This window comes from Falco biarmicus, chromosome 6 (genome assembly GCF_023638135.1).
Source record: "Falco biarmicus isolate bFalBia1 chromosome 6, bFalBia1.pri, whole genome shotgun sequence".
In the NCBI taxonomy this organism is placed as follows: Eukaryota; Metazoa; Chordata; class Aves; order Falconiformes; family Falconidae; genus Falco; species Falco biarmicus.
This window is the reverse complement of record NC_079293.1, coordinates 45,181,424-45,205,545: the sequence shown is the minus strand read 5'-3', so window position 1 is coordinate 45,205,545 and position 24,122 is coordinate 45,181,424. Positions and strand designations below refer to the sequence as shown.

Genomic DNA, 24,122 nt, shown 5'->3' with positions numbered 1-24,122 from the left:
AGCTATGCTCAGATTTATACTATTTTTACTGAGCAGTAATAACGTGAAGTCAATTTAAAAATATTAACACAATTGAAAAATAGATGTAACAAAATGCCCTCACACGTACATACACATACTTCTAAAAGATATGAAATGCTACTGAAGCACCTGAAATTAGAAAGCATGGATTTGTAATAGAAGTTCTTGGAGACACATGTCCACTCAGAAAGGATACTTGAGTATTTATGTGCCCTACCACTCCAACTGCAGGTGACTTCTCCCCTTGTTTACCTTCTTAGAACATACACTTTGCTTTGCCTTGCCTTCACACATACCATTCCTAAATATAATGCAAATCATAAGTCTAAAGTATTAAATCTTAGAAGCACATATCAGAAGACTCCAAAGGTGAGGAAAAGACAAAGCAAGTACTCACATGGACTATACATCTGTAACTGCACTACTGGTTGGACTCAAAGACCTCACACACACTCATAGGTTAGTGCAGTACACTAATCCCCACACATCCCCTTTCGCCAGCAGATGGGTCTCGCTATCCTTCCTGCAGACAACTGCTGGACTGACATGGATAGCCAGGTCAGACATCAGACATGTGGCTAAAGCTCCAGGTGGCTGCTTGGAAGATGTTAGGAGTAACTAAGTTATTCAGAGGGCTACCGATGCAGCGTCAGCTTTGGTGGAGAACTTAGGGAGAAGCACCTTATCCTAGATGTCTCATACCACCCCAGTTATACTGGATGCAAGGGGAACGGACTGGGGTTTTTAAGCCATTGAAATATAGCAAACTAAACCAGATCCTGGGTAAAGTTTTGAAAGAAGATGATGCAAATGTGGCATGCACAGTATTTACAAGAAACCAACAGGAGATTCAGAGTAAGTTAGGCAAACTGTCTCTGGAGTTATTTAGGAACATAAGTAATAAAGGAGGCTAAACCATCCACAAATTCATACTCAGACAATGCAGAAGTCCCAGTAATCAGTCAAGAAGAAAAGTAAGAAGGCTAATGAACATAGTCCTCTGCTCAACACAAGTAGTTGCTTGGGGTTTTCTGTCTTCAAACATAGCTTCAACTTCTCTGCAATCACTATTATCACAGGTTAATTAAAAGGCTGAATGAGTCAAAAGAACTTTTAAGCCCCTACCAGAGGGTGAAAATTTGTCAACTTTTTGCCTTCCAACAACTCACAAGGCAGGAAAAATACATGGTGGCCATCACAGGTTTCATTTTGACCTCAGTGACAGGGTCATCTACCTGGACAGTAACAACACCCATAAGTATCCAAGAGTGTACAGGAAGATCTGGACAGGTCCTCGAAACCATTAAAACTGGGGAGTGAGTCATCCTTCATACTAGGTGCTGAAACAAGACCCTGCAATAACTTTCTACACCCAAAGCTGTAAGAGAGCACATTTCCTCAGCAGAAGTCCTTTAAAGCTCAGGGACATATTTCCTCATATCGTCAATTCTGCCCACCACAAGCTCTAACCAAGGGCTGCAAGCAGAAGCCATCGAGCAAGAACTACCAGTGCTTCAAGAGAACTCATGCCTATTGATCACCAGTTCCACCAAGGCAGCCTTCATTACTGTTGCCAGTAATGAAAGTTCTAGTATTTCCAGGGCTTTAATCTCTCTGATTCTGCCAAAGTGGGTTGTACTGGAACAACCACTTCAATGCAGTAAAGTATACAATTTATATTTGTTTATACCATAGTAGCACTGTACACCTCTAAAGAGGAAGTAGTGATGTGTTAACTGTATCGAGTTGCTGTTCCGTAAGAGAAGGCAATGGAGAAAGACTTCTTCAGCTCAAGAATACAGATACTGTTTGAATGGTGTTAGTTACACAGGAAAACAGACCCTCATTCCTTAAGATGCAACAGCAGGCGTTAGGTGCAGTGATTTCCAGTACTGCTGGCAAAAGAAGAAGAGATTGCTAAACTGAAAAAAACAGTGTGAAAGAAACTGCAAAGTTGTCTTCTGAAGAACACATGTATTCTGAGACTTAAATGCATCTTGAGCACTGTCCAGAGAAGTCCGAACATGACTTCTGCACATCTTATCACTTCACCGATGGCGGTAAAAAGGAACCAAAACATCTAAACCCTTTGCTCTTAGAATCAATAGTCCAAACCAAAGCCACTATCTTCAGAATCGGCACACCCCCACACACAAAAAAAAAATCATGCTCCTTTATACGCATAAGCACAGCATGGCTCTTCCCTTTTAACACCCACAAAAATTCTCCTGGCTACAGCAGTCAGGTACATATCTACCCACAATGGGAACACAGATAAGAAAAAGTTCAGTTGGCATTCATATATTCAATGTGATACAAATTATTGTATTATTCAATGTCCAAGAGCAAACAGCAGCCCAAATTTTGAGCTTGTGCTTATATCCTGAGTAACATCACCTGTCCTTCTCAGATCTCCAGTTCCATGCAGCCTGTTAATGAAGTAATCATAGTGGTGGGTGGCAGGTGGTGATGGGCAGGGGAAGCAGTACCAGGACTTTCTGATGTAAAAAGGTTGCGTGGCTTGTGTTTGAACCTTAGACCTGATCTTCTGATCTGACAGTCTTCAGTGTCTCTATGCTGACTTGTTTCACACAGTCATAGCAAGAGCAGAGAAACAGAAGAAAACTACTTCTCTGTGGTCAGAATACCCTCATCCCCTCTGGCTATGTCTGCATCAGCAAATAGTGCAGTACAATAGAAGCAGATCGGTACAGCAAAAGAGTTTTTGCCGAGAACCTGATGGCCATACAATATGCGCATTTCTGAATGATCACCCTGGTCTAGTTCTGTCTTATTGGCTTAATATCCATTAACATATCAAACATATTTGCTTGCTTCTGAAAGTACATAATCCAGTCTAGTTTCATCCAAAAGGAATCAAAGTCTGTGCCGTCCAGGAGTACTCTCATGTGAGCCAGTGTGGTAAGTAGAAGCAGGAGAGAGACTGACCTCAAAAGGTACCCTTCTGATTTTAAGAAAAAAACAAAACACAAAAGAAACCATATCAAAAAAGGCAAAACCACCAGAAACTAATACAGACATACCCTAAGTACACCTATTCCTAAGTTCCCAGTGCAGTTCTATTGCTGAGACACCCCAAAATAATGTTGATGCTTCTGAAATGCAGTTATGGCGTATGTGAGGTGTGACAAAGCAATGGAGAATGGTTGAAGCATACTTGCAAGAAGCCAGCAACTGACATACCTAGACTTAATTCATGCACCTTCCACCATCGATCAACCTTGGGTATTCAGGGGTTTTTTGTTTGTGTGTTGGGGAGGAGAGGGTGTTTGGGTTGGGTGTTTTTTAGTTGTTTTAAAAAACAGTTGTCTGGATTCTAGCTCCTCACCAAAGAGTCCCTAGGAATCCAGCACAGTCAAAACATTCTTCTCCACATAATCCACTGAACTGCTACTCATACATCTGTACTTTTCTTAAATGCACCTCACAACAAAACTATTCAGAAGTCTCTTAGTTATCCTGCTACAAAGTCAAACATAAATACAGACGATTATGTTTACCTAGAATTCTAGACTCCAAAGGGCATCAAAGTTTGTTTCAGATGTATCAAGAAGCGTAAGTCCAAATTGCTCTTGTACAGCAACAATAGAAATTATCCCCCATTCCCCTTCTCCAGCCCCAACCGTCTCAGCATAACTTCTTTCCCAATTAAGTTTAACACAGAAGTGTTCTCCGTCAGGGACTTTGCATTTTATACACATGTACAAGTACATGTGTTGATTGGTTTATTTTAAAAAGATTTTTTAAAGTCCCTCATTTTGAAAAAAAAAAAAAAAACAAGAATCAAACTGGTATTAAGAGCCAAACATCACATAATAATCATTTTTCCAAGCACTCTTCTTAGAAGCCTCAAAATAATCCAGACCTTCAAGTTCTTTTTTAAACTTAATGAACAGAAAGATAACGAAGGGAATGCTTTCTTCCTGCCAGCTTTGCATCTTATTTAAAAAAGGCATCTTTCTTTCTAGTAAAAAAAAAAGTATTTAAAACAATTCACTGTCCTTGTATATATTTAGCATTATTCCCTCTCCAGAACGTGTCGATTAATCACTTCCCTAACATACAAATACTGTTAATTTTAAAAACAAGTGAAATTAAATTCAGTGATGCATACTGCCAGCCAGTCTAGTACTTTTTCCACTAAACCCTTTGTGTGCAGCTTTCTCAATTACTGTATCAGAAATACAAAGGCTTTGTTAAAATGCTCATTTAGATGACAGTACTTTTATCAAGAAAAGTTGTGAATTCAAACCCAATTTTAAACAGGAAATTTAACATGAAACACCTCCAGCATGTAAAAATATTTTCACCAGAAAACACCTCCCTGTTAAGCTTCTCTCATAGCATGATTACATATTATTTAAGATTACCAGAAGTCAATCTTCAAACTGTGTGAAGATATTTTCAAAGGTCTGAAGATGAGTTGGATTTTAAAATTTTCATTTGGCTCTTCTTTCTTTGGTTTAACTTCTTATATTAGAATTTTTAATCATATCCAATTCCAGTCATTTTCAACCAGCTGCTAGAAAGAATATCAGTTTAATTAGTAAGTATATCAGTCTGATGCTCACCAATCAGTTTCACTCTTCCTGAAGACAGCAATGTGGGATCATCTTTTTTGACATTATTTATTGAGTCATCTACTAGTTCTTTGATATGATCAATTCCTACAACTTGTCCTTTGGGACCAACCTGGAATAAAAATATAGAGTTGAATAATTTCTGCTAGTTTTGATTCATGTACAGAACGAGTATTTCTATCTCCTGAGCCCATTTCTCTAACAAAAACAAAACCGGTGAAGTGGTAGTATATTTTCCCAATGTTATGAAAACTACTGCTTGGAATCATACACCCTGACTGCTAGAAGCAACTGGTAATTAAAGTTTGTCAGTATGGTCTTATAAATGTTTGTTATTGTAATCTTATTGAGATGTTAAGTTATACTATTAGTGGAGATTTCTTCTCTGAATTTTTGGAAGTTAGATCTGGTCATGAGTGTTTGAATTACCTGCAATAGAAAGTAATAACTTCAAGGACACAGACTAGAAATTATCTCCTTTCATGTTGAATAAACTTACTCAAAGATTAAGGTTTTTCTAGAGAAGACCTTCCTTCAAGGAAAACAGCAAGTCATGCACTTTATTCTAAGTTATCTGAAGAGTCTCATTCTTCCAGAAGCAAATGCAGCAATTCATAGTCAGTGACAAACTACCTACTCTTGCATTCATAAATCTACTTTCAGATTTACAGCTCTCTTCCACAGGAAGAGTGGAACTTTCAAGAGCTCATAACTCACAAAAGGCCACAGAAGATCTGTGTATTCTGAGGGAAATAAGGCTTACTAACAAAATCTTCTCCATTTATTCCTGGAATAAAGACACAATTTCAGAAGGTTAGTCAGATTTTAAGGTTTGAATCCTTTTTCTCCTCTCTCCAAAACTGGAATATTTTTAACAGGATCTAGCTCAAAGAACAGAATGGCAAAGTATATCCTAGCAGCCCATGTTGTCATACAACTTTGTCTTTGGACGTACTTGAATGCATTAGTTATGTTTCTGTATCTTGCATTTTAACGTCACTAAGACTTGGAAAATTAGTAACTAGTTATCAATATCATGGTGGGGTTTTTTTCTGTTTTATTATGGACAAGTCCTATGTTAAAACATCAAGAGAGCAGTGTTACCTCTTCTTTTTCAAGTGGAAGACCACCAGCCTAGCCTTTGAAAGAGAGCAAGGCACATGGCAAGTTTTCACTAGGACAACCACCAGTTGCTATGGAGGAATGCCTGGCAGTCAGTTGTACCAGAAGCTGGCAAAAGATCCACTGTACTCCAACAAAGGGTAAAGTCACAGAAATTAAAATTTAGCAAAATGGTCTTAACATGAAATAGCCTTGATAGAAAGTAAGAAAATCTACTGCTGCATGTCACAGTCCATTATGCTATTGATGAGCCCTCATCAATTACCCTGAAACTCTGAGGTGTGTGCAATTGAGACAATAGCAGAATGGCACAATTTTGGGGATCTTCATGATCTGTTTGGAATAAAAATATACCATACTTTTTTTATAATGCCAGTACTTCCAAGACAAAAGCTACAATTAATTTAATTTGCTGACAACTTTTAAAAGTGAATAAACTTAAGTTTATCACAGCAGTTTAACATGAAAACCCAAACAAAAAGATCTTTAAGATGTTTTACTAGTGTAAGTAAACATAGAGCTTTCCCAGAAGTACCACAAATGAGATTACCATCACAGGAGTAAAGCTGTCGCAACATCAGTGTTCACTCAGGTACCTGTACCACAAATGCAAGCAACTCATTCTACATCTCCAGTAGACTGAGAAGCAACATCCACATGACCCAGTAAGCACATCCCCAACTGACTTTTGATAGCGAAACGCTTTACCATCACTCCCCATAATATACTTCTTTCAAGCTTTTGTTACTGTTAGAAAGAATGTTACAGTGAAAGTCCAAGCAGTACATACTGTCTTATCTACGTTCATTCAAGTGGATGAAGCAAGACCTGTATTGCAGAGTAATGCTATCAAACAGAAGAGAAGCATTTATGCAATGTTTCACAAAACACATCTGTAAGGCATTCCATAGCATACCACCAAGAGGGGGATTCAGAAGAGGACCATGATATTCATATGGCAATAAAAAGACAGCATGATTAACCTCAGCAAAATTGGAAAGAGATCTCCTTTTTGTGGCAATTCTGGTTTCTCTACAGACATTTTCAGCTTTTCTTACATAGCTGTTTTAAAAGCAAAAGGTCCCCAACCACAACTTGCATATCTTATAAAAAATGACTATTCTTCTATGCATTTGTAACTTCAGCGAGAAATACGCATTAATGTTTGCAGGACTGAAGTTCCCATGTATGCTACTAGCATTTGATTATTTACTACAAAGACCAAAAATAATAGGCAGAAAGTTCAATAACTGACAGTAATATTCCCTCTAAACTGCAGTTTGGTTAACTTACTTCAACTACTTTTTTATTTATTTATTTTTCAGCTAGCACTTAAAAATCCTAAATACTTTTGATAGTACATTGCCCAGTCCTAAACATTCTTATCTGATTCTTAACACAGGAAACCAGAAGTGATCACAGACTCAACAGATCAGTGCTTGAAAACAGAAAACTAAGAAGCTAAAAAAACCCATATGAGACGTTATCATATGCATCACCATATTCCAAAATAACTTTTCAGAAAGAAAAAAAATAAATATCTAAGTTGGCAATTTAATGAAGGCCTCTGCTAGTTATAAAGCAATGATGAAGTCCTGGAATGGAGAAGGAAGGGCAGATTATATTCCACTACATAATTTAGTCTAACAGTACTGTAGTTACAGCCAGCATGAAACAATTTTTTTCATTTTTTTTTCCTGATGTAAGATAGGGTAGCATCACAGAATTCCTTACATACAGGTTGAACAACCCAGAAACTTAGTTACTTGGAGAATACATAAAAAGAATATAAATTACTATCTAACTTAGGAAAGATTAAATGAATATTTATAGTGATGCTCACACAATACGGTAACAAGAAAAAAAAAAAAGAAGTTAAATTTGAAGACAATTTATATACATACAATGTATTTTCCTGTGGGAACAGGATTATTTCAGGCCTCAGTAAGCTCTCACCACAGCAGGAAGACATGACAATTTATCACAATGAGAACATTCATAGCCACACAAGATAACATAAAAATTGGGCTGGACAAAGCAAACACCTCCTTCCTTCAAGCTATAAAGCAACCACTAAAGCACAATCAAGAAAAACACCAAAACTTCTCCTCTAGACAGTTTCTTCACCATCACACAATTGACTGGACCCTTTAACTCAACCATATAGTATCAGCTAGGGTAACAAATGGGTACTAATCACACCCAGGAGAGTAAATTATTTTCTGTATAATATACCTAAATCCACTGTAGAAAGAATGCTTTTTTTCTCCCCTTTAACTCGGAGTTATGCTTCAGTTCAAGCAGTTCTGATGGTCAAGTGATTAAACTAAATATCTCACCATTCGTGAAAAGCATGCTGTAAGGATTCCACTTCCAGATCCCACATCAAGTGCTTTGGCTCCTTCATGTAACTGATCAGACAGAAGTTCAAGAGCATATGCATGCTAAGAGAAGACAGAAAATTTCAAAATATTTTAAAGTGTCTATCTTGCCCAATATATATATATCCATTTCTTCAGTGATTTTGAGCAATGCACTGAGGATTTGTGTAAGAAATTTCTGTGTTATTTTCTATTACCAAAAAGGTGTGTGTGGGCGTGGTAGCTACAGGATATAATCATTGTTACTTATATTGACTTCAACGAAGTGTGTGTGTATATTTATTTATTTATTATTTTAGTATATACAAATATAAACTCAACTGACCATTCAAGTTTCTAGCACAAACTCAGTGTATATATAGTTACTGGGAGAGACACCGTAAATCAATTTAATTCTCTTCAGCTCTGGTGGCTCTTACTGTTCTGGCAGTATATGGCCTTTAAGGAATTTAACTTATCATTAGGCTATATACATTGGAGTAAGATGGGACAGAGGCTAGCTAGGAAGAAGGCACCTCTGGAGCATCAAGGAAAATGGCTATTAGAACTACTGCTTGTATTACCTCCACACTTGCTGATTCAAGGAGTATGAAAAAGAAGTTGTCTTTTACAAAGTCAGATAGCCAGGCTCATATATGAAATGCAGTAATCTACAGACACTTCATGAGTTTTACTTTCCCACATGGCAGACCAGTACACAAGCCAAGCTTAGGTCACAAACTAAAAAACACAGTTTGTTCTTTAATGTTTCAGAGACAGCCATTACCACACCCTTACGGCTTAATCCATTACACTCAGAAAACAGAAATTAACTAGAACAATAAATGTTAACATTTGCTTAGAGGATATACTTCCTTTTTGCTCATATTCTACTAGTACTAAACACAGGATAATGCAAATAATGACTTCAGTGAGTTAAAATTTTGAAAACTTAATTCTTATTTTCTCCCTTAGTCACAGTACTACTCTCGCTGCCTTTCCTTGAATAAAATCATTGACATTTCTATACAAAATTCCTGGGTTTTTTAATATTGGTAACTAAGTAAATTCTAACTCAGCTAGGCAGTTTTTAGTCAACAGGACCAGACCTTTATTATGTTTTGACACTTTCCAAACATTGCAAGGACAAAATATATGCTTCTATTCATCCTTCATCTCAAATAAAGGAGCATACAAAAATTATGTCTGTCCTAGATCTATGTACTGAAATCCCTTCTCATGCCTTAGTCATAAATGTCCTGGTCTCAAACCACTTGGCAAAAAAACCTGCTTCTCAGTACAATGTTTGTTGGGGGTGGGGTGGGTGGGGGGTGTTCCTGTCCAAAGAATTAGAGGCATTACAGCAATACCAACCATATAAATCACTGTTATCCATTTCCAAATTCTTTTATTTTCATAAATTACAGAGTCAGAAAATTTAGGTTGGAAAGGACCTCTGGAAATCCCGCGGTCCAAACCTCTTTCAACATGGGCAATTTAAGTTAGAGCCCTGTCCAGTCAGCTTCTTTGTATATCAAAGAACAGAATTTCCACAATCTGCAAATCTGTGCCAATGCTTAACTACCCTCAACAGGATTATTTTTCACCCTAGAAACTAATCAATTTCCCATGTTGCACTTTTTTTGTCCACTACCCATCATCCTATTGCAGTGCATCTCTAGGAAAAGTCTGGCTCAATCTCCTCTGTGCCCTCCCACTAGGCAGTTCACAACAGCATCACTGCAATCAACTGTTCATTAAATTTGCTAGGATAAAATATTTTATTTCAGAAGCATCTGGATGTTTATAAAATCACCAATACTTATAAGTTTAAAGCTTACCATATGTGGAGCACTGATTGTTGCTTGGAAACCTGTAAAACGAGAATGGAAGAACGCATTGATCATTGTTCAGGCAGCAACCTTATGATCTTTATGACCTTGACTGTAAAACGTAATACCTTAGTTGTTGCCCTCATTCAGGGCACTACACACACACCCCAACAGTCAGTGCTCTGCTTCAGAAGTGAGTTAAGGTACATCATCTGAGAGCTATACCATGCCAACTCTGGACAGTAAAGAAAAAAGGTTCCGTCCTTGATCTCAGTTTCAGTCTCCATTTTGTTACTACATTGCCTCAGCTTGATCAAGTATGTTGAATTCAGAACAGTAATGTCTCATAGAATAACAATGCCTTTTTCACTCACTCCCTATGTAAAAACCTGACTTAGTTTGGTGTGGCAGGGACCATTGAACTTCTGGAGACAATAACCTCACCTATTTTGCAAACTGTGAGAAAACATGGAGGAACACTCACCTATATATGTTTCTGTGAAGATATGCAAGTTTTTGAGTGTGTATGTATCCTGACAGATTTGGTTTTGGGTTTTTTTAGTTTTCCTATACAACTAATAAAATTCTAATAAAATTCATAGTTCTCACGACCCACTATTAGGGGAGGGCTGGAGGAGGGAAATAAATACAAAATTACTACATTCATGTAATTCACTCTCCTGCCTTGGAAAGGTAAAACTGGGATCAGGATGGGAAATAACCGTCGTAAACAATGGTCCTATTGTTACCAAAATCTCGGAATAAAGAACTTATCAACACCAATGTGATGCAGATAAGCAGACACTTCTTTATTAACGGCCGGGTGCATGAGTGAGTCCTCTCACGATCAGCGCACACCAAGTTTCAAAATCATACACCTTATATAGGACTTACTTAATATTAATTAAGTATTCACACATAAACATAGTATTTCCTGAAAATCATTAACATACTCTCCTCCCATATCCAATTCTGTGCAGTAAAGTTAGAAAGGTCTGGAAATGGGTCTGGGGTATTATTCGGGGAGGTGGTACATGAGTCGGTGGTCGCGATGCCCCCTGCCGGAATTACCTTTTACCTACATTCACTGTTTCTTGGCAGGTAGCTTAAGAGTTGCTTCATTCGACTCTCCCCCAGTTCCCATCAATTCTACATTCTGACATCTCAATACATTCTCCTAGGCTACACGTAAACACTGTATCCAATCATGCATTGAAACACGAAACTGTTATCTAAGTTCTAAGCATTCCTACTAAGTGATTCTGACCAATTCCTTTGGCCTTGGTATGGGGCTGTACAGAGGATTTCATAGTAGCTGTCGGTTGCTATGCAAACGCAAATTCCACTAGAATATTTCTTATAACTCTATATTCCTATTAAAATCAAAAGTGGTTAATTCTAACTAATAGCAGATATGTAACACTATCAGAGCAGGTCTTCCATTGAAAACCTATTTTCCTATTTAAAAAAATAAATCTCATTTAAGGGTTTAAGCAACTCGACAGAAATGATTCAGTTGAGATCAATGCAAAGAGAGACACTGTTTCTGATATAAATGGGATACAAATGATTTAAGTATTTAAACATCAGCTGCACCACCACAAATTGCTGTGGTTTAAAAACTAAATACATATATATACACATATTAATATTGACAAAGAACATCTATCTACTTGACGTATCCAATTATGCCAATTGCATTCTATAACAAATTGAAACTTAGTTAAAAGATACTGAATAAATAATGAACTAAAGCTTCAAAATTTTCTAAAAATGTTCACATTCTTAATATTTGACAAAGGCAGTCACAGTTATGCAAATTAGAACAATCTCAATAAATTTTACAAGATGCTCTTACCTATAGACTGTGGAGAATCCATATAAGGGTTGTATTTTGCATAGTGGCAACGGTCTGTAGCCAGCATTACTTCAAATACCTTGTCTGATTTGATGATTCCATTTTCTATAAATAAGCAAATAAATACATAAAATTTCAGGCATTTTTTCTCTTCTGCAATGCAAGAGCATGTGAAATACATGAATATATTCCTAATATTGTGAGAAATCATGCCACCTTACCCTCTAACACTCTAACCCTTATCATACAAGAATTAAGCTGTGGTCCACAGATCAAACAATGCTTAAGCCAGTGAACTTTGAACAAGACTTTCCCAGCAGTTACAGATGCTTTTCTGAAACAGTAGAGACCATTTGCAAAGATCTATCTCCTTGAAAAACCTCAGCTTCACACACACCTTTGATATTCCTGAAAACATTCAGCAAGAAACTGATATTACTCTACACAGCAAACAAGACACACTTCATATTTCTAAAAGGCTATGTAACTATTGAAAAATATACAAAAACAGGTGAAGCTGCAGCATCCTTGCTCAGTATTTTATTTTCAAGATTGTTCCTTTTTTGTGTTGGCAAAAGAAAAACACTTTTGTAAAGAAACTCCTACAGAAATGGGGCACACTGAGGCCAAAAAGCTTTTATATCCAAATGCTTTGAATCTTTGTTCACTTTTCAAAATAAAGTGTCAGAAGCACTGTGCAGCGCAGCCATTTTTCCTTGCAATTTTATTGAAGTTTTAACATTGATAATTCTTTTTTTAGAGTTCTGAAGAGACATCTATGATTAACAGAAAACTTTAGAAAAACAAGATGTTAATTAGTCACTTGTATTAAAGGACACAGTATAAGCTACAAAGAACTGAATTTTCAACAATGGATTGCTTCATTGAACTACTTTAAACAAGGAAGATTTATTTGGAAAATTATACTTGGGAAAAAAAAAGATAATTTCAGGTCCTTTAAAATCTAATCCAAAATGCAGTATCACAAAAATCAGATTAAGGAGCTCTTGTAAGATAGTCCTAAGTGAAGTTGTACCAGTGTTTTTTTTTAAATTAATACCAACACTAACACATGTGCCCAGGCCTGAGCTAACTCCTGTAGAGGCTTCCCTGACTGTTTACAGTACCAATCATAGGATTTTCTTTTGGTTTTTTCTTGTCTGCTACCTGTATCCAGGATTTAATTATCCTATATAACTAGGCTTGAGTTCAGAGAGCAAAATAACCCCCCAAGTCATTTCGCTTTTTGGTCTGAAGACAAAGTATGAAATAGAACTGCAATAGGAATTTTACTACCAAATTATTAAGGAAAAGAACAATTCTTTAAAAAAATTAATAATTTTTTTTTAGAATTATTTCCATAACTTCTAAGTCCCAGAAAAAGCTCCCCTCACAGACTATACACATTACATATATCCTGCGCTTTGACTCTTAGAAATGTATACTACAGTTCCAGTTAGAGGAAACTCCTCATTTCAATGCAAGTTTTTTAATCTGAGACAGCAGACTTTCACAGGAGTTTCTAAATTTACTCATTGAGCAAAATTTTATCCCAAAAGAAAAGCAAACAAACAAATCAATCCACTAATACACTGGCACTGACAATATAAGATAGTAAGGAAAACAAAACTAATTTTCCCCTGACTACTTGGCATAGAAACAAAACAAATAAAAAATATCAAAATTTTACTGTTAGATTCTTACTAGGTATCACCAAGAAGTTAGTATCTCTAAAAGAAATGTACTTTAAGAAAAAAAAAAAAGAATAAGCGAAGTTAATTATAACAGGAGTGAAGAGGTAAAGGTTCTGGGGGGCTGAAGAGAGGTCAAAAAGCAGCAGCTGAGAAGCACTCAGGAAAGATCTAAAATAGCAATTTATTCCTTGAGATTCTGTATTGTGCAGATAGATGCATACCTTCTAGAAGCTATAGGTAGCCATCCACCCTTTCCTTTTATGCCTTGGGGGAAAAAAACACGCGGTGAATGCAAAGGTCAAGCTTCCAGCTTGAAAGAGCAACTGCAGGGCCCTGTGGTAAGGCAGAGAACATCCTCGGTACTGCTGTAACCACAAGCTTCTTCCAAACCTCTGGGCTACACATAATCCATTTCCCCTTTTTAGAGAACTCCATGCCTGCCACCTCTCTCATCTACTCCTGTCATCAAAACAGTATTAAGCAAATTTACCTCTGAACATCTACAAATCTTATTCTGCCTCCATTCTATTATTTTACTTACAGATTTTACCCTTCTTCCCCCAACTTTTTTAATCACAGTATAAGAACTCTATGGCAGAGATCATCTGTGGAAGTCTGTGCAAAACTAAACACAAAAACTGTGTTCCACGCAAAGCATGTATAACCAACTGTAATGCTTACACTGACGGGCAAGTGACCAACAAAAATTGAAAACAGTAGCTACTAACGTTCTACAAATTCTGAGCATTCAGGACGCTCTCATTCAGCAAACACTCATGAGTTTTGCCGACTATTGGATCGTCTTTGATTAGTATCATCTTTTTCACCAGTAAATAGAAGTTAATCAAGTTACCCATACTCAAGAGTCCCCAGCAGAAACAGTGGTAAAAGCTACATCTCATGTCTGAGCCATGTACTTCAATTACTGAGTAATGCTCCCTCTTCATAAAAAAATCCCCCTCTCAGCTATGAATGTGGAATTACAGAGCATCACATTACCCCCCATAGATTAAGTCTGCTTTACAAATATGCTTATTATACAATGGAGACAACTGCAAATTTTAGGTGGGAATTCACAAAAGCAATTAAGCCCTAAACAGTAAAGTCGATATTGACTTTGTAGTAATTTTTGCTGTGCTGGTAACAAAGAATTTTTTTTAGTCTCATGGTTGAATATAGAGAAACACAGCAACTGCAAGGTACTGAACTCCAATGGAAGTCTTTTCCTTCCTGCAGCAGTCCGTCCCAAGATGACCAGCATCCAGGACCTTAATTCTGTCTGAAACAAATCTCTATCAAATTCTGAATTAAGTTCAAAAAACAAGTATATCCCCTAAAAAAGCCAATAAGAGTTTATATTGCAAAGACGACATTCTAATTTCATGCCATCTCTAAGTGCCAAAAAACCAAGACAATCAACAGTAATTAATAAAATGTCAGTGCAAAACATTTTCTATATCTTAAAAGGAAGCTATATATTGCAGTAAAATATTTCACAATTATATATAGGTTGATTATCCTTCTCAATGGTAACATGATTAGAAGACTCTCCTTGAACAGACCGCAGAGTTTCAAGACTGATAATACTGCAAACAAATCAGATACCAAATTATAAAGTGTTTACATGCAAAGGCTCATATACAAACACACTAGCTAACAGCTTAAAATAAAAATTAAGCTCTTTAATAAGAGTTATATGTGCACAACTCCTAAGCTTCAAAGGGCTGAAGGCAAAAAGTAACCACTTAAGAGTGGAGCACAGCCTGCAGAGTTCAAGAGTTACTCTGTGGAGAGACTGCGCCAATGACAACTTGACATAATTGGAGCATGTTTTGAAAACTCACTCTGGTCTGCCTCTTTTCCACAAATAACACCAGGAAAACAGGAAAAGAGCTCACAGAGCAGTCCTTGGATTTGAAGGTAGAAATATACCGCTGTTGAGTGTAACCTGGGAAACTGGACAACTGGCTGTCAGAAGAAGGAAAAAAAAAGAGCAGAGGTATGTAGAATTGCAACAAATAAACCACCTATCTTTTTATTTAGCAACAAATGCATTCCTGAAGGGCTTATCTTTTGTTGATCAAACACGTTTCTAACCAAACCATAAAATACTAGCAGTCAACATCTACATCAGCACTAGCTTCCAGATCAGAAAAAGGATGTCTCATTGTCACATGATAAAAACCAGTACACAAGCTTACTTTATAAACAGCTACTCAAACACCTCCTGTTGCTGGCTTTACATAAACAAAACACTCACGCACATCCCAAAACCATTTACTGTGGGGCTATATCAGCATCCACATAGTTTAGTTTCTGCTCGGATTACTTTCTCCATAACCACTTCACTTATGAAAATGACCTTTCAGCAAAACTAATATTTTTAAATCATACAGAGGTCTTAAAGCATGATGCAAAACGCATACAGCTCTATACTATAAAAGATGAAATCAAGTAGATTAGTATTACTCAAGTGACAAAAAACAGTTTCCAGATGACTCCACCCGACCCACACAAACCAGACAGCAACATTCAAGAGGAAAGGGGGCTGTAACAGAAACACATCTTTATTTTTCAAGCAATGTGAAGTTAGTTGGTGATATTTTTAAGGTTGGGGTTTTTTTATGTGGGGAAAGGAAGAAAAAAAGATGGGAAAGCAATTCAGTTAATAGAATTTTCTTTAAGTAACAAGCATAGGAAGATTTCAGTGTAAACCATGAACACAAAGAAAGCACTTTGAACAAGAAGTGATGGATCAGCATCCCAACATCCAACAAAGGACGCTGACCCCAAAACACACAAAGCTCTTTGTGCTAAAGAAACTGAAAGTAGGTGTTTGCAAACAAGTGTTTTTTAAGTCGCTCACACATACAAACCTCTAACTCTTAAATTATCAGCAAAGTGCATCTGCCTCAAACACTCAGCTGCATGTCTGTTACCACTATGATTTGGGTTCATAGTAATACATTATTCAAAGGGAATGTTGCATACAGCTAACTGGAAGGAATCAGTTGAGATTCTGTTGTTCAGAGACACAACAACAGAAAGGCTGTGGGAAGTAAGCATCCATAAGAACTAACCTTAGAGTCCAGAAATTAAACACAATGCTCAAATCCCACAAAAATCCCAAAGAGGCAGAAATTAAAAATAGAATAAAAATTCAAAAAAATAATTAGCATCCAAATGCTACTCAGAACACGCCAAGGTAAAACCACATGGGAACCAAGAGCTAGGTTCAACACAACAAACTAGTATACAGCCTCAGGATTCAGTTAAATACAAATTTACCCTCTAAAATTTCACTTCTACTTTATGGGAGTACGCCTTCCCTATTTAGTAACTATCACCTTCAAAAACAACCTGTCCATTTTGGTATAATGGATAAGAGCTCTCTACTAATTTTCATGGATCTGAAAGTCTGCAGATAACCGATTTAGACATATTTAGTCACAGTTGTATTGCTCCCTCATACTGTAGGCCAATGTTGCAAAGTTGGTATCAACCATTTTCTTCTCCGGGGGTGGAGAAAGGCATGCTAGCTCTTTGCTCATAGTCCTACAGCACATATCTTCATCACAAAAGCTGTCCATAATGTACTCACATTTATCAAAATGGTTACGTTGATTTCATCTAAATCTGTATCAGCAGCTGAATGAAGAAACTTTTGGGAGTACATGAAAGAAGAAAGTGACTTTAAGGTTGGATTCAGCATCCAAGAACCCAGAACTGCACTTTCCAATAAACTTCAAAGCCTGCATGCAGATGAGGGGGACTTGACCTCTGAGCACACCTTAATCCCTCTACATTTGAGAGGGCTCAGCTTCGCTTACCAATCACATGGAATGCCAAAAGTGAAGAGTTCAAAACAAAGTGGCAAGAGCCATCAGTAATAACTAAAAATAACCAAAAACTGTTGCAGAGGTTAAGGCAAACTTAGCTGGATAGGACAGACACATAAGGAACTCTCTTCACAGTAAGGCCTGAGGCAAAACTACTTCTACAGCTTTAGCAGGTCTTTAGAGAAGGGCACCTTACTGAGCAGGTAACATGCAACTGCTTTGCTATGTTTTCAGAAAAACCAATGCTGTCAAGACCAGCAGCCAGACCACATGGACACACTGTTATTATGAAAGCAATTTCATTAAAACAAGCACTAGTACTATACAAAAGCTAAGGAAGATGAGAGGACCAGCAAAACATGACCCCAACTCTTAGGACAAAATGACAGAAAGCTGTCATACCAGCAGAAAATAAGGAAGAATTTCTAAAGTTATATTTGTCTGACCATCTCTTTTGATATTTTGACAGTGACAGCATTTAAAACTATTTTGTGCTCAAGTCCAATGTTGCAGTAGTCAGGTTCTGAAGTCTTGAAATAAACTCATAAGTCAACTAGTCCAGGAGAGATGTCATTCCAAAAAATGTACTGGTCTCAAACTGTGAGTTTCCTCTGTTTTTGACAGAATTTGGAAATGTCAAACAAAATTTAAAACATTAATAAAATTAACCTCACCTTGTAACCTTTTTATGATAATACTTTTTAAAGTAAAAAATTTTCTGAAGACCAACAAACGACTCTCAGGTGTTAGATCCACAGAAATAATCATTCGAAACACAAACATGCATTTCTTTCCAACCTTACTAATAGCTCTTAGTGAGCCCTTGATACTGCATCAGGATGAAAGAAACAGTATCATTAAAAGAAAAACTTAAGAGTTATATTGAAACCAAAACACATGAGATTCCCCCTTTTTAACATGCCCACAAGCAATGGTAATCACCTTATAAGGGACAGATTTGCAAAATTACTGCCATTTTATTATGGATTGCTACCAGGAAAAAAAAAAAAATAGGTAGCATTATTCCATTAAAACGGGGGGGAGGGGGGGAGAGTATCTTCAATCAGTCAAAAGAACTAAACATTTTTAAATTAAAATGACTGATTATAAAGTGGTGTGATACAAATAAACAGCCAAAACCATGCTCTCTTCTTCCTGGATGACTGAGGATTTGGACTTTGCTGCACTGAATTTTGGGGTTATTGGGGAAAAGAATGGGTATGCTTAACACTACACTGACACCTTGGTCTAACATTAAGGGGGGGGGGGGGGGGGGGGGGAAGCCAACAACATATTTCTTGAAGAACCACCAGTTAAGAACACAATTATAATTTAGACACAGATAAAACGTGATGAAAGTTTTTGAAATTATTTTTCCTTTCTGATAGTATTTCTTATTTTCTGGGATGTTGTCTTGACTTAAAGGCCTGCCTCTTAGAAAGTCAAGGGTGTAGAAATTCCTTCAAAACATTTCACTGCATTGGGAAATCAGTATAAAATACTTAAATCACTAAAACTCTTTTAGGCAATTATTCTAATTACTTGCTAACAAAAAATTCTCTATGCTCCAATAAAACAGAATCACAGTTTTCAACTCTATGCCACCTGAGATATTATCTAAAATTTCTTAAATTTAGTTATTCTTAAACTAACATATCATGGATATGTTAATTTTGAATTTAAAAAAATAGTTCCATTTTCAACTGTTTCATTACCTGGCTCATTGCTCATTGTTACAGTGGTTAGTCACTGAAGCCTGAATACAACATTGAAAGAAAGTATGTTCATTGAACACACACAACAGGCAGTGTACCTGCTTGTATAGTGGAGGTATTACATTTGGGTTAAGTGGTTTGTATTGGTCTAATTTTCCATTGCTATTTCCCTTCTTCATGTTCATCCAAGTTACATTACTCCTCCTTGAGAAAAATTAGACAGATGTAGAAGAGATTTGGATAAGACAAAGGAAATGACATGGTGGGGGTGGGGTGGAAAACACCCAAAACCAAATGTTTAGCTCTTGCTCAACCTAGCTTAGGCTTAGCAATGCCATATTCAGTGCCTTCACATCCATGGCAGTTCCCAAAGAGACTGGTCCTCAGCAATGAGAAACCTGCAACAAAGGTGCAGATTCATTGTAGATAAGCCTTCACCATGATGAAACGTCATTTTTAACCATTTAACTTCTAAATAATAAAACACTTGGAGAAATATCTTCAGTATTTCTAGTAAGAGAATTTGCAAAGCCTGACAACATTTGAGTATATATTGATTTGAAACACCATTCACACTGAAAAATTAGGAAACTGGTCTCAAGGGAGGCATGAAGTTCTATGGAATTTGTGGTATCTCATAAATTACAGTTGCTAACTTTTGTGATACAAGTTTATTAGATGAGGAAAAGAAAAAGAATGTAGCAGGAAACAAGCCCACAAATGGTTAACAACGTCATGCAGCACTTAGCCACAGTCAAGTTAATTCACCTTCCCTTTCACCTGGAATTGTGGATTCAAAAGCCTGTATAGGTAGTTACAACACCATTGGCACAACAAGATCAGACAAATAAGCAAAGAAAGATCATCATACGGCAGCACACCATATTGGCTGAAGGTGAGAAAGAGAGGTGTGATAAGGAAACAATTTTAATTAACTGATAGATTGTGAATTGAACCCAATTTTTCAGTTCTGCAGGTGGGGAAGAAAAGCTGAAAGATGTCAGCGTGTAAAGTAACAGGACTTGGCAAGAGCCCAAGTATGAAAGAGAGAAGGAGATCAAAATGACCCAATAGCAAGGTGAGAGAATAGTGGATAACTGAAGATACAGAGAAGTAAAAAAAAAATTAAAAAAAAATGCAGATTTAGAATCCAAATATCTTTCATCACACAAGATAACAGCAAACAAGTCACCAATTACTCATTTTTTTCTTGCTTTCTAAGCATCCCTGTACAGTAGGTTCACAACAAAATGAAACTCCAGTAAGAGTTTTGTATTTAGACACAGTCAATTATTTGTTTAGCATGATTTCTAACCCTACAGTAACCTGCATTTAGACAGGTTCCTAGAAGTGTCAGCTGCTAAAAGACCTTAATTTAAATATTTTTAAGAGGAAAATTTGCTCAGGTTTGAAGGCACATGTTCAATTCTTTTCAGTGAGGAAGAAGCAGAGATTGAAATAACTACTCTGTAAAGGTGAAAAAACATTTTTTTAAACAGCTCACTGGAAGAATCGAACATTCAGAGAAAAAGATGGCTTTTTTTAAATGAGAAGTAGTTTCAAGAATCACTGGAAAACAAAGCAGCTGAACACCTCACAGAAACAGCACATTCAAGGACAGTGTTTTTGTTATGAAGAGTGCATTTTAAGCAAGTTTATCTTGTGTATGCCACAAATTGTGCATCTATGATGCTTCAAATTAACAGTGCAAGAACATGTTTACAATGTAACAAGAAGTTAAAAATCAAAACAAGTAGAAGTCACACAAGGTTCTGTAATCACTTGTCTCTAAGTACGCACTAAAAAAATACTCTGAGTTCCTGGCCCTTCTTCATTAGTTTGTCCCTTTTAAGCAAATATAAGGCTTGTAAAGAATACTTGCCTAAATCTGCATGCAAATACATGAGAGCACTGGAGCATCGTTACCATTAAAGAAAAGTTAATTCTATAGTTAAGGCAACAGTGAAATGAGCAATAAGCATATGTTAATATAGTTTCATGAAATTGGAGCACTTCATTGCCACAAAATAGAAGCATTAGTAACTGTCAATACCAACTTATAATGAAGAATATTCTTTACAGCTGTTTTAAAGGAAAAAAATAAGCAGCCTACAGAGTCTTCCATTAATGTTTTTATTTGGAAACAAAACCAGTTTAAGAAGTTCCCATTCCCCCCAGCCCACTTATACCCATAACGAAGTTCACTGCTTCTCTAACCATAATAGTACAAGAGCTTACAGCTATGGAGGAGTTTAAATTTTAGTGTTTCACAAGGGGAGTAATGAGAAAGCTACCCAGTCTGACACCACAGCCTACACCACAAGCAGTTCTATAAGCACAATGAAGAGAAGACTTCTGGCGTAAAGGCAGGAGCAAGAACCTCTCAGCCAGGCTTTGCTGCTGAAGAAAATGTACTGTCTCACTACAACCTGTATTTTTTTCCTTTATTTGAAGTCTAAATTACACACTCAGTAGCTAAGTAACACACAAGAGAAACACTCGGACAACATCAAATTAACCTCATCTACCTTGTGTTCCTAATTCTAGCATAAAAATGCTAGAAATGTTATGCTGCTTAGCTAGTTATAGAGGGGAAAAAAGTTAAATATACCGAAGTATTTACTACCCAAAAGGAATTCCCTAGAACATTTTAGTCTTTCTGTAACCAACGTTTAAGTTTGTTTCTAAAGCTGGGATATATAATTCTCTCAGATATGTTTTTAACAAAGTATCATCGTACCCATAGAGCTTCTTACTTAAAAGTTACGGTCTTAATCCTGCAACTGCTCTGCACTGATAAACCCCCTACACCATCACTAGAGTCCCACAGAGGTCAACACCACAATCTTACTGCAAGATCAAAAGCCTCTGTGCATCCGCAACATTTTATTTCCAATCCACTATTTAACATCCCTTAAAATACTCTGGCATAAGCATACAAAACAGAGGAGAAAATTGCATAATTTTCCAGGTAATTATTATCGCTGCATATTTTGTCATTACAGTATTAAACTCTTCTGGTTTACCTTCCTCTTCCTGTACTACTGTTGTTGTGTACTAACTATAATGTTTTTTAGTTTTTTCATAATTATTAATATTTGAGAAGCCCTAAACAGTTCCCATGTGTTGAAAAAGACTGTCATTGTTTCCTTCAACAAAGAAATTAGTTTTGCCTTCAGGTTCTCAGAGGCATAGACAATTCTGGCAGTAATCACTTTCTGGATGTATTTTGGAGCTTGACGTTCATTTTTACATGTGAAAGTTTTTCCCTGCTGTGTAAGGGAACAGAATTTCCATAAAACAGTATTTCTAGATGTTACAGTTGCAAAACAAAAAAATGCACCGCAACTCTCATAACTGGAGGTTATTATCTATTTGTTAAACAGTTTTTACAATGAAACTGAAAGTCATTTTGGCATATATTGCTCTACTGGTTGGAAGAGTTCTCAAAAGAGCAACATAAGAAAATACTGGGAGACCACAGAAGCAGAGGATCTAACATAAGCAAACTAGAGAAAACAAGAAACATTATTCTCCTACATCTTCAAAATAACCAGGAGGCCAAACAGGTGAAGCTGCCCGCGGCCTTGCAGCATCACTAAAATAGGAGACAACTGCCGTAACACAGGCTCCAAACCGACAACCTTCTGTGTCTAGGACACGGACTTGAGGAGAGGAAGGGAAAAACCAGGAATACAGAAAAAAAGGACACTGAAAACGTATCTAACACGGGTTAATCCCCGGCTACTATGAAAAATGGAAGCTCCGAAAAGAGACGGTGTTACCTTATCACCCCGTTCGCTCAGCCTGGATCACATGCAAACGACCCCGCAGGCTTCAGGCTGTACCGAAGAGCACCAAGCGCGGAGCACCCGCCCAGCACCTTCCGCATTCAGCACGGGGACAGCACAAACCCTCGGTAAGGACAGGGGACGCCACGTCCCCGGCAGCCACGGCAAAGCTCGGCGGCAGCACGAACCCGTAACCGCGACAGCCGCGCTCCCCGCCCCGCGCCCCCACCGCTTCGGGGCCGACGCCGAGCGCCCCCCGGCCCCACGCGCGGGCTCCGCCACGCGCCCCTCCCGCCCGACAAGCGCGGCCCGGGCCGCTTCAGCGCGGTCCCCGCACCCGGGCAGCTCCCGCCGCCTGCAGCCGGGGCCCGAAAGCCCCGGGGACGGCCGCTGCGCGCCCGCCGGCACCGCTGTCCCCCCGCCAGCCCCGCGAGGGGTCCCGGGGCGCCGCTCCCCGCCGCCCGGCGGCCGCGCTGACCCGGCAGCGGCGGGCAGGCGAAGCCAGAGGGACGCCGAGCCCGGTGCGTGCGGAGGACACGGGCCCCGCGGAGCTGCCGCCGCGGCCCCGCTTCGGCTCGCACAAGAGCGTTACGGGCAGACAGGGACGCGGCGGCGGGAACGGGGCCGAGGGGGGTGGCGGCGGGCTGACAACAGCCACGGCCGCAGCACGGCGCTTCCCCTTCGGGACCGCCATCGGCGCCGCCCCTCCCGCCGCATCTCCTCCCGCAACAACAGCCCGGGCCCGCCCTGCGCCAGCGGCCGCCGCCCTCCGCCCGGCTGCGGGACGGCGGCGGCGCTCACCGCGCCCTCCCGGGAGGGACCCGGACGGACACCCAGACACACACCCCCCGGCCGGGCGCCGCCTTCGCCTCCTCCCCCCGCCGGCGCTGCTCCTTGACAGTTGGCGGCTGGGCGGGCGCCGCGGGAACGCGAAGTGCGTACGGCCGAGCGGCCGGTAACGGGCCCGCCGCGGCTGAGGCGAGAGGGGCCCCGCCCGCCCGCGCCCCCGCCCCGCACTCACTGCGGAGGTTGTGGATGAGCTCCGAGTGGCTGGCGCCTCCCGACTTCCAGGCCATGGCTAGACACACTCTGCGGAGCAGGTACAGAGCCGCCTTCAGCGCCGCGACTGCGCACAGCAGCTTCCCCAGGAAGGACACAACCTCCAGCGCCGACACAGGCGCCGCCTCCTCGCCGCCTCCTCCTCCCCCCGCCGCCGCCGCCGCTGCGGCTGCCGCGCGCCCGCCGAGGGGAGGGGCCACGCGCCCACCGTCCCGCGCGCCCGACATTCT

General features: G+C 39.0%; 1 protein-coding gene across 2 annotated transcripts in view; it reads right to left on the bottom strand.

Annotated features, from left to right (window-relative positions):
- PCMT1 (protein-L-isoaspartate (D-aspartate) O-methyltransferase) overlaps nt 1–24,122 on the bottom strand; it is a 36,130-nt gene extending 12,008 nt beyond the window's left edge. Inside the window, exons 1-5 of one of the 2 annotated variants that reach the window (XM_056342441.1) lie at nt 23,855–24,122; nt 11,795–11,899; nt 9,946–9,977; nt 8,084–8,188; nt 4,614–4,734 (exon numbers count right to left, since the gene is read on the bottom strand). In XM_056342441.1, the coding sequence (XP_056198416.1) occupies nt 4,614–4,734; nt 8,084–8,188; nt 9,946–9,977; nt 11,795–11,899; nt 23,855–24,119 (628 nt within the window). In that variant the 5' untranslated portion in view covers nt 24,120–24,122. The remainder of the gene's footprint in view (nt 1–4,613; nt 4,735–8,083; nt 8,189–9,945; nt 9,978–11,794; nt 11,900–23,854) is intronic. The other variant, XM_056342443.1, reaches the window with a different exon arrangement.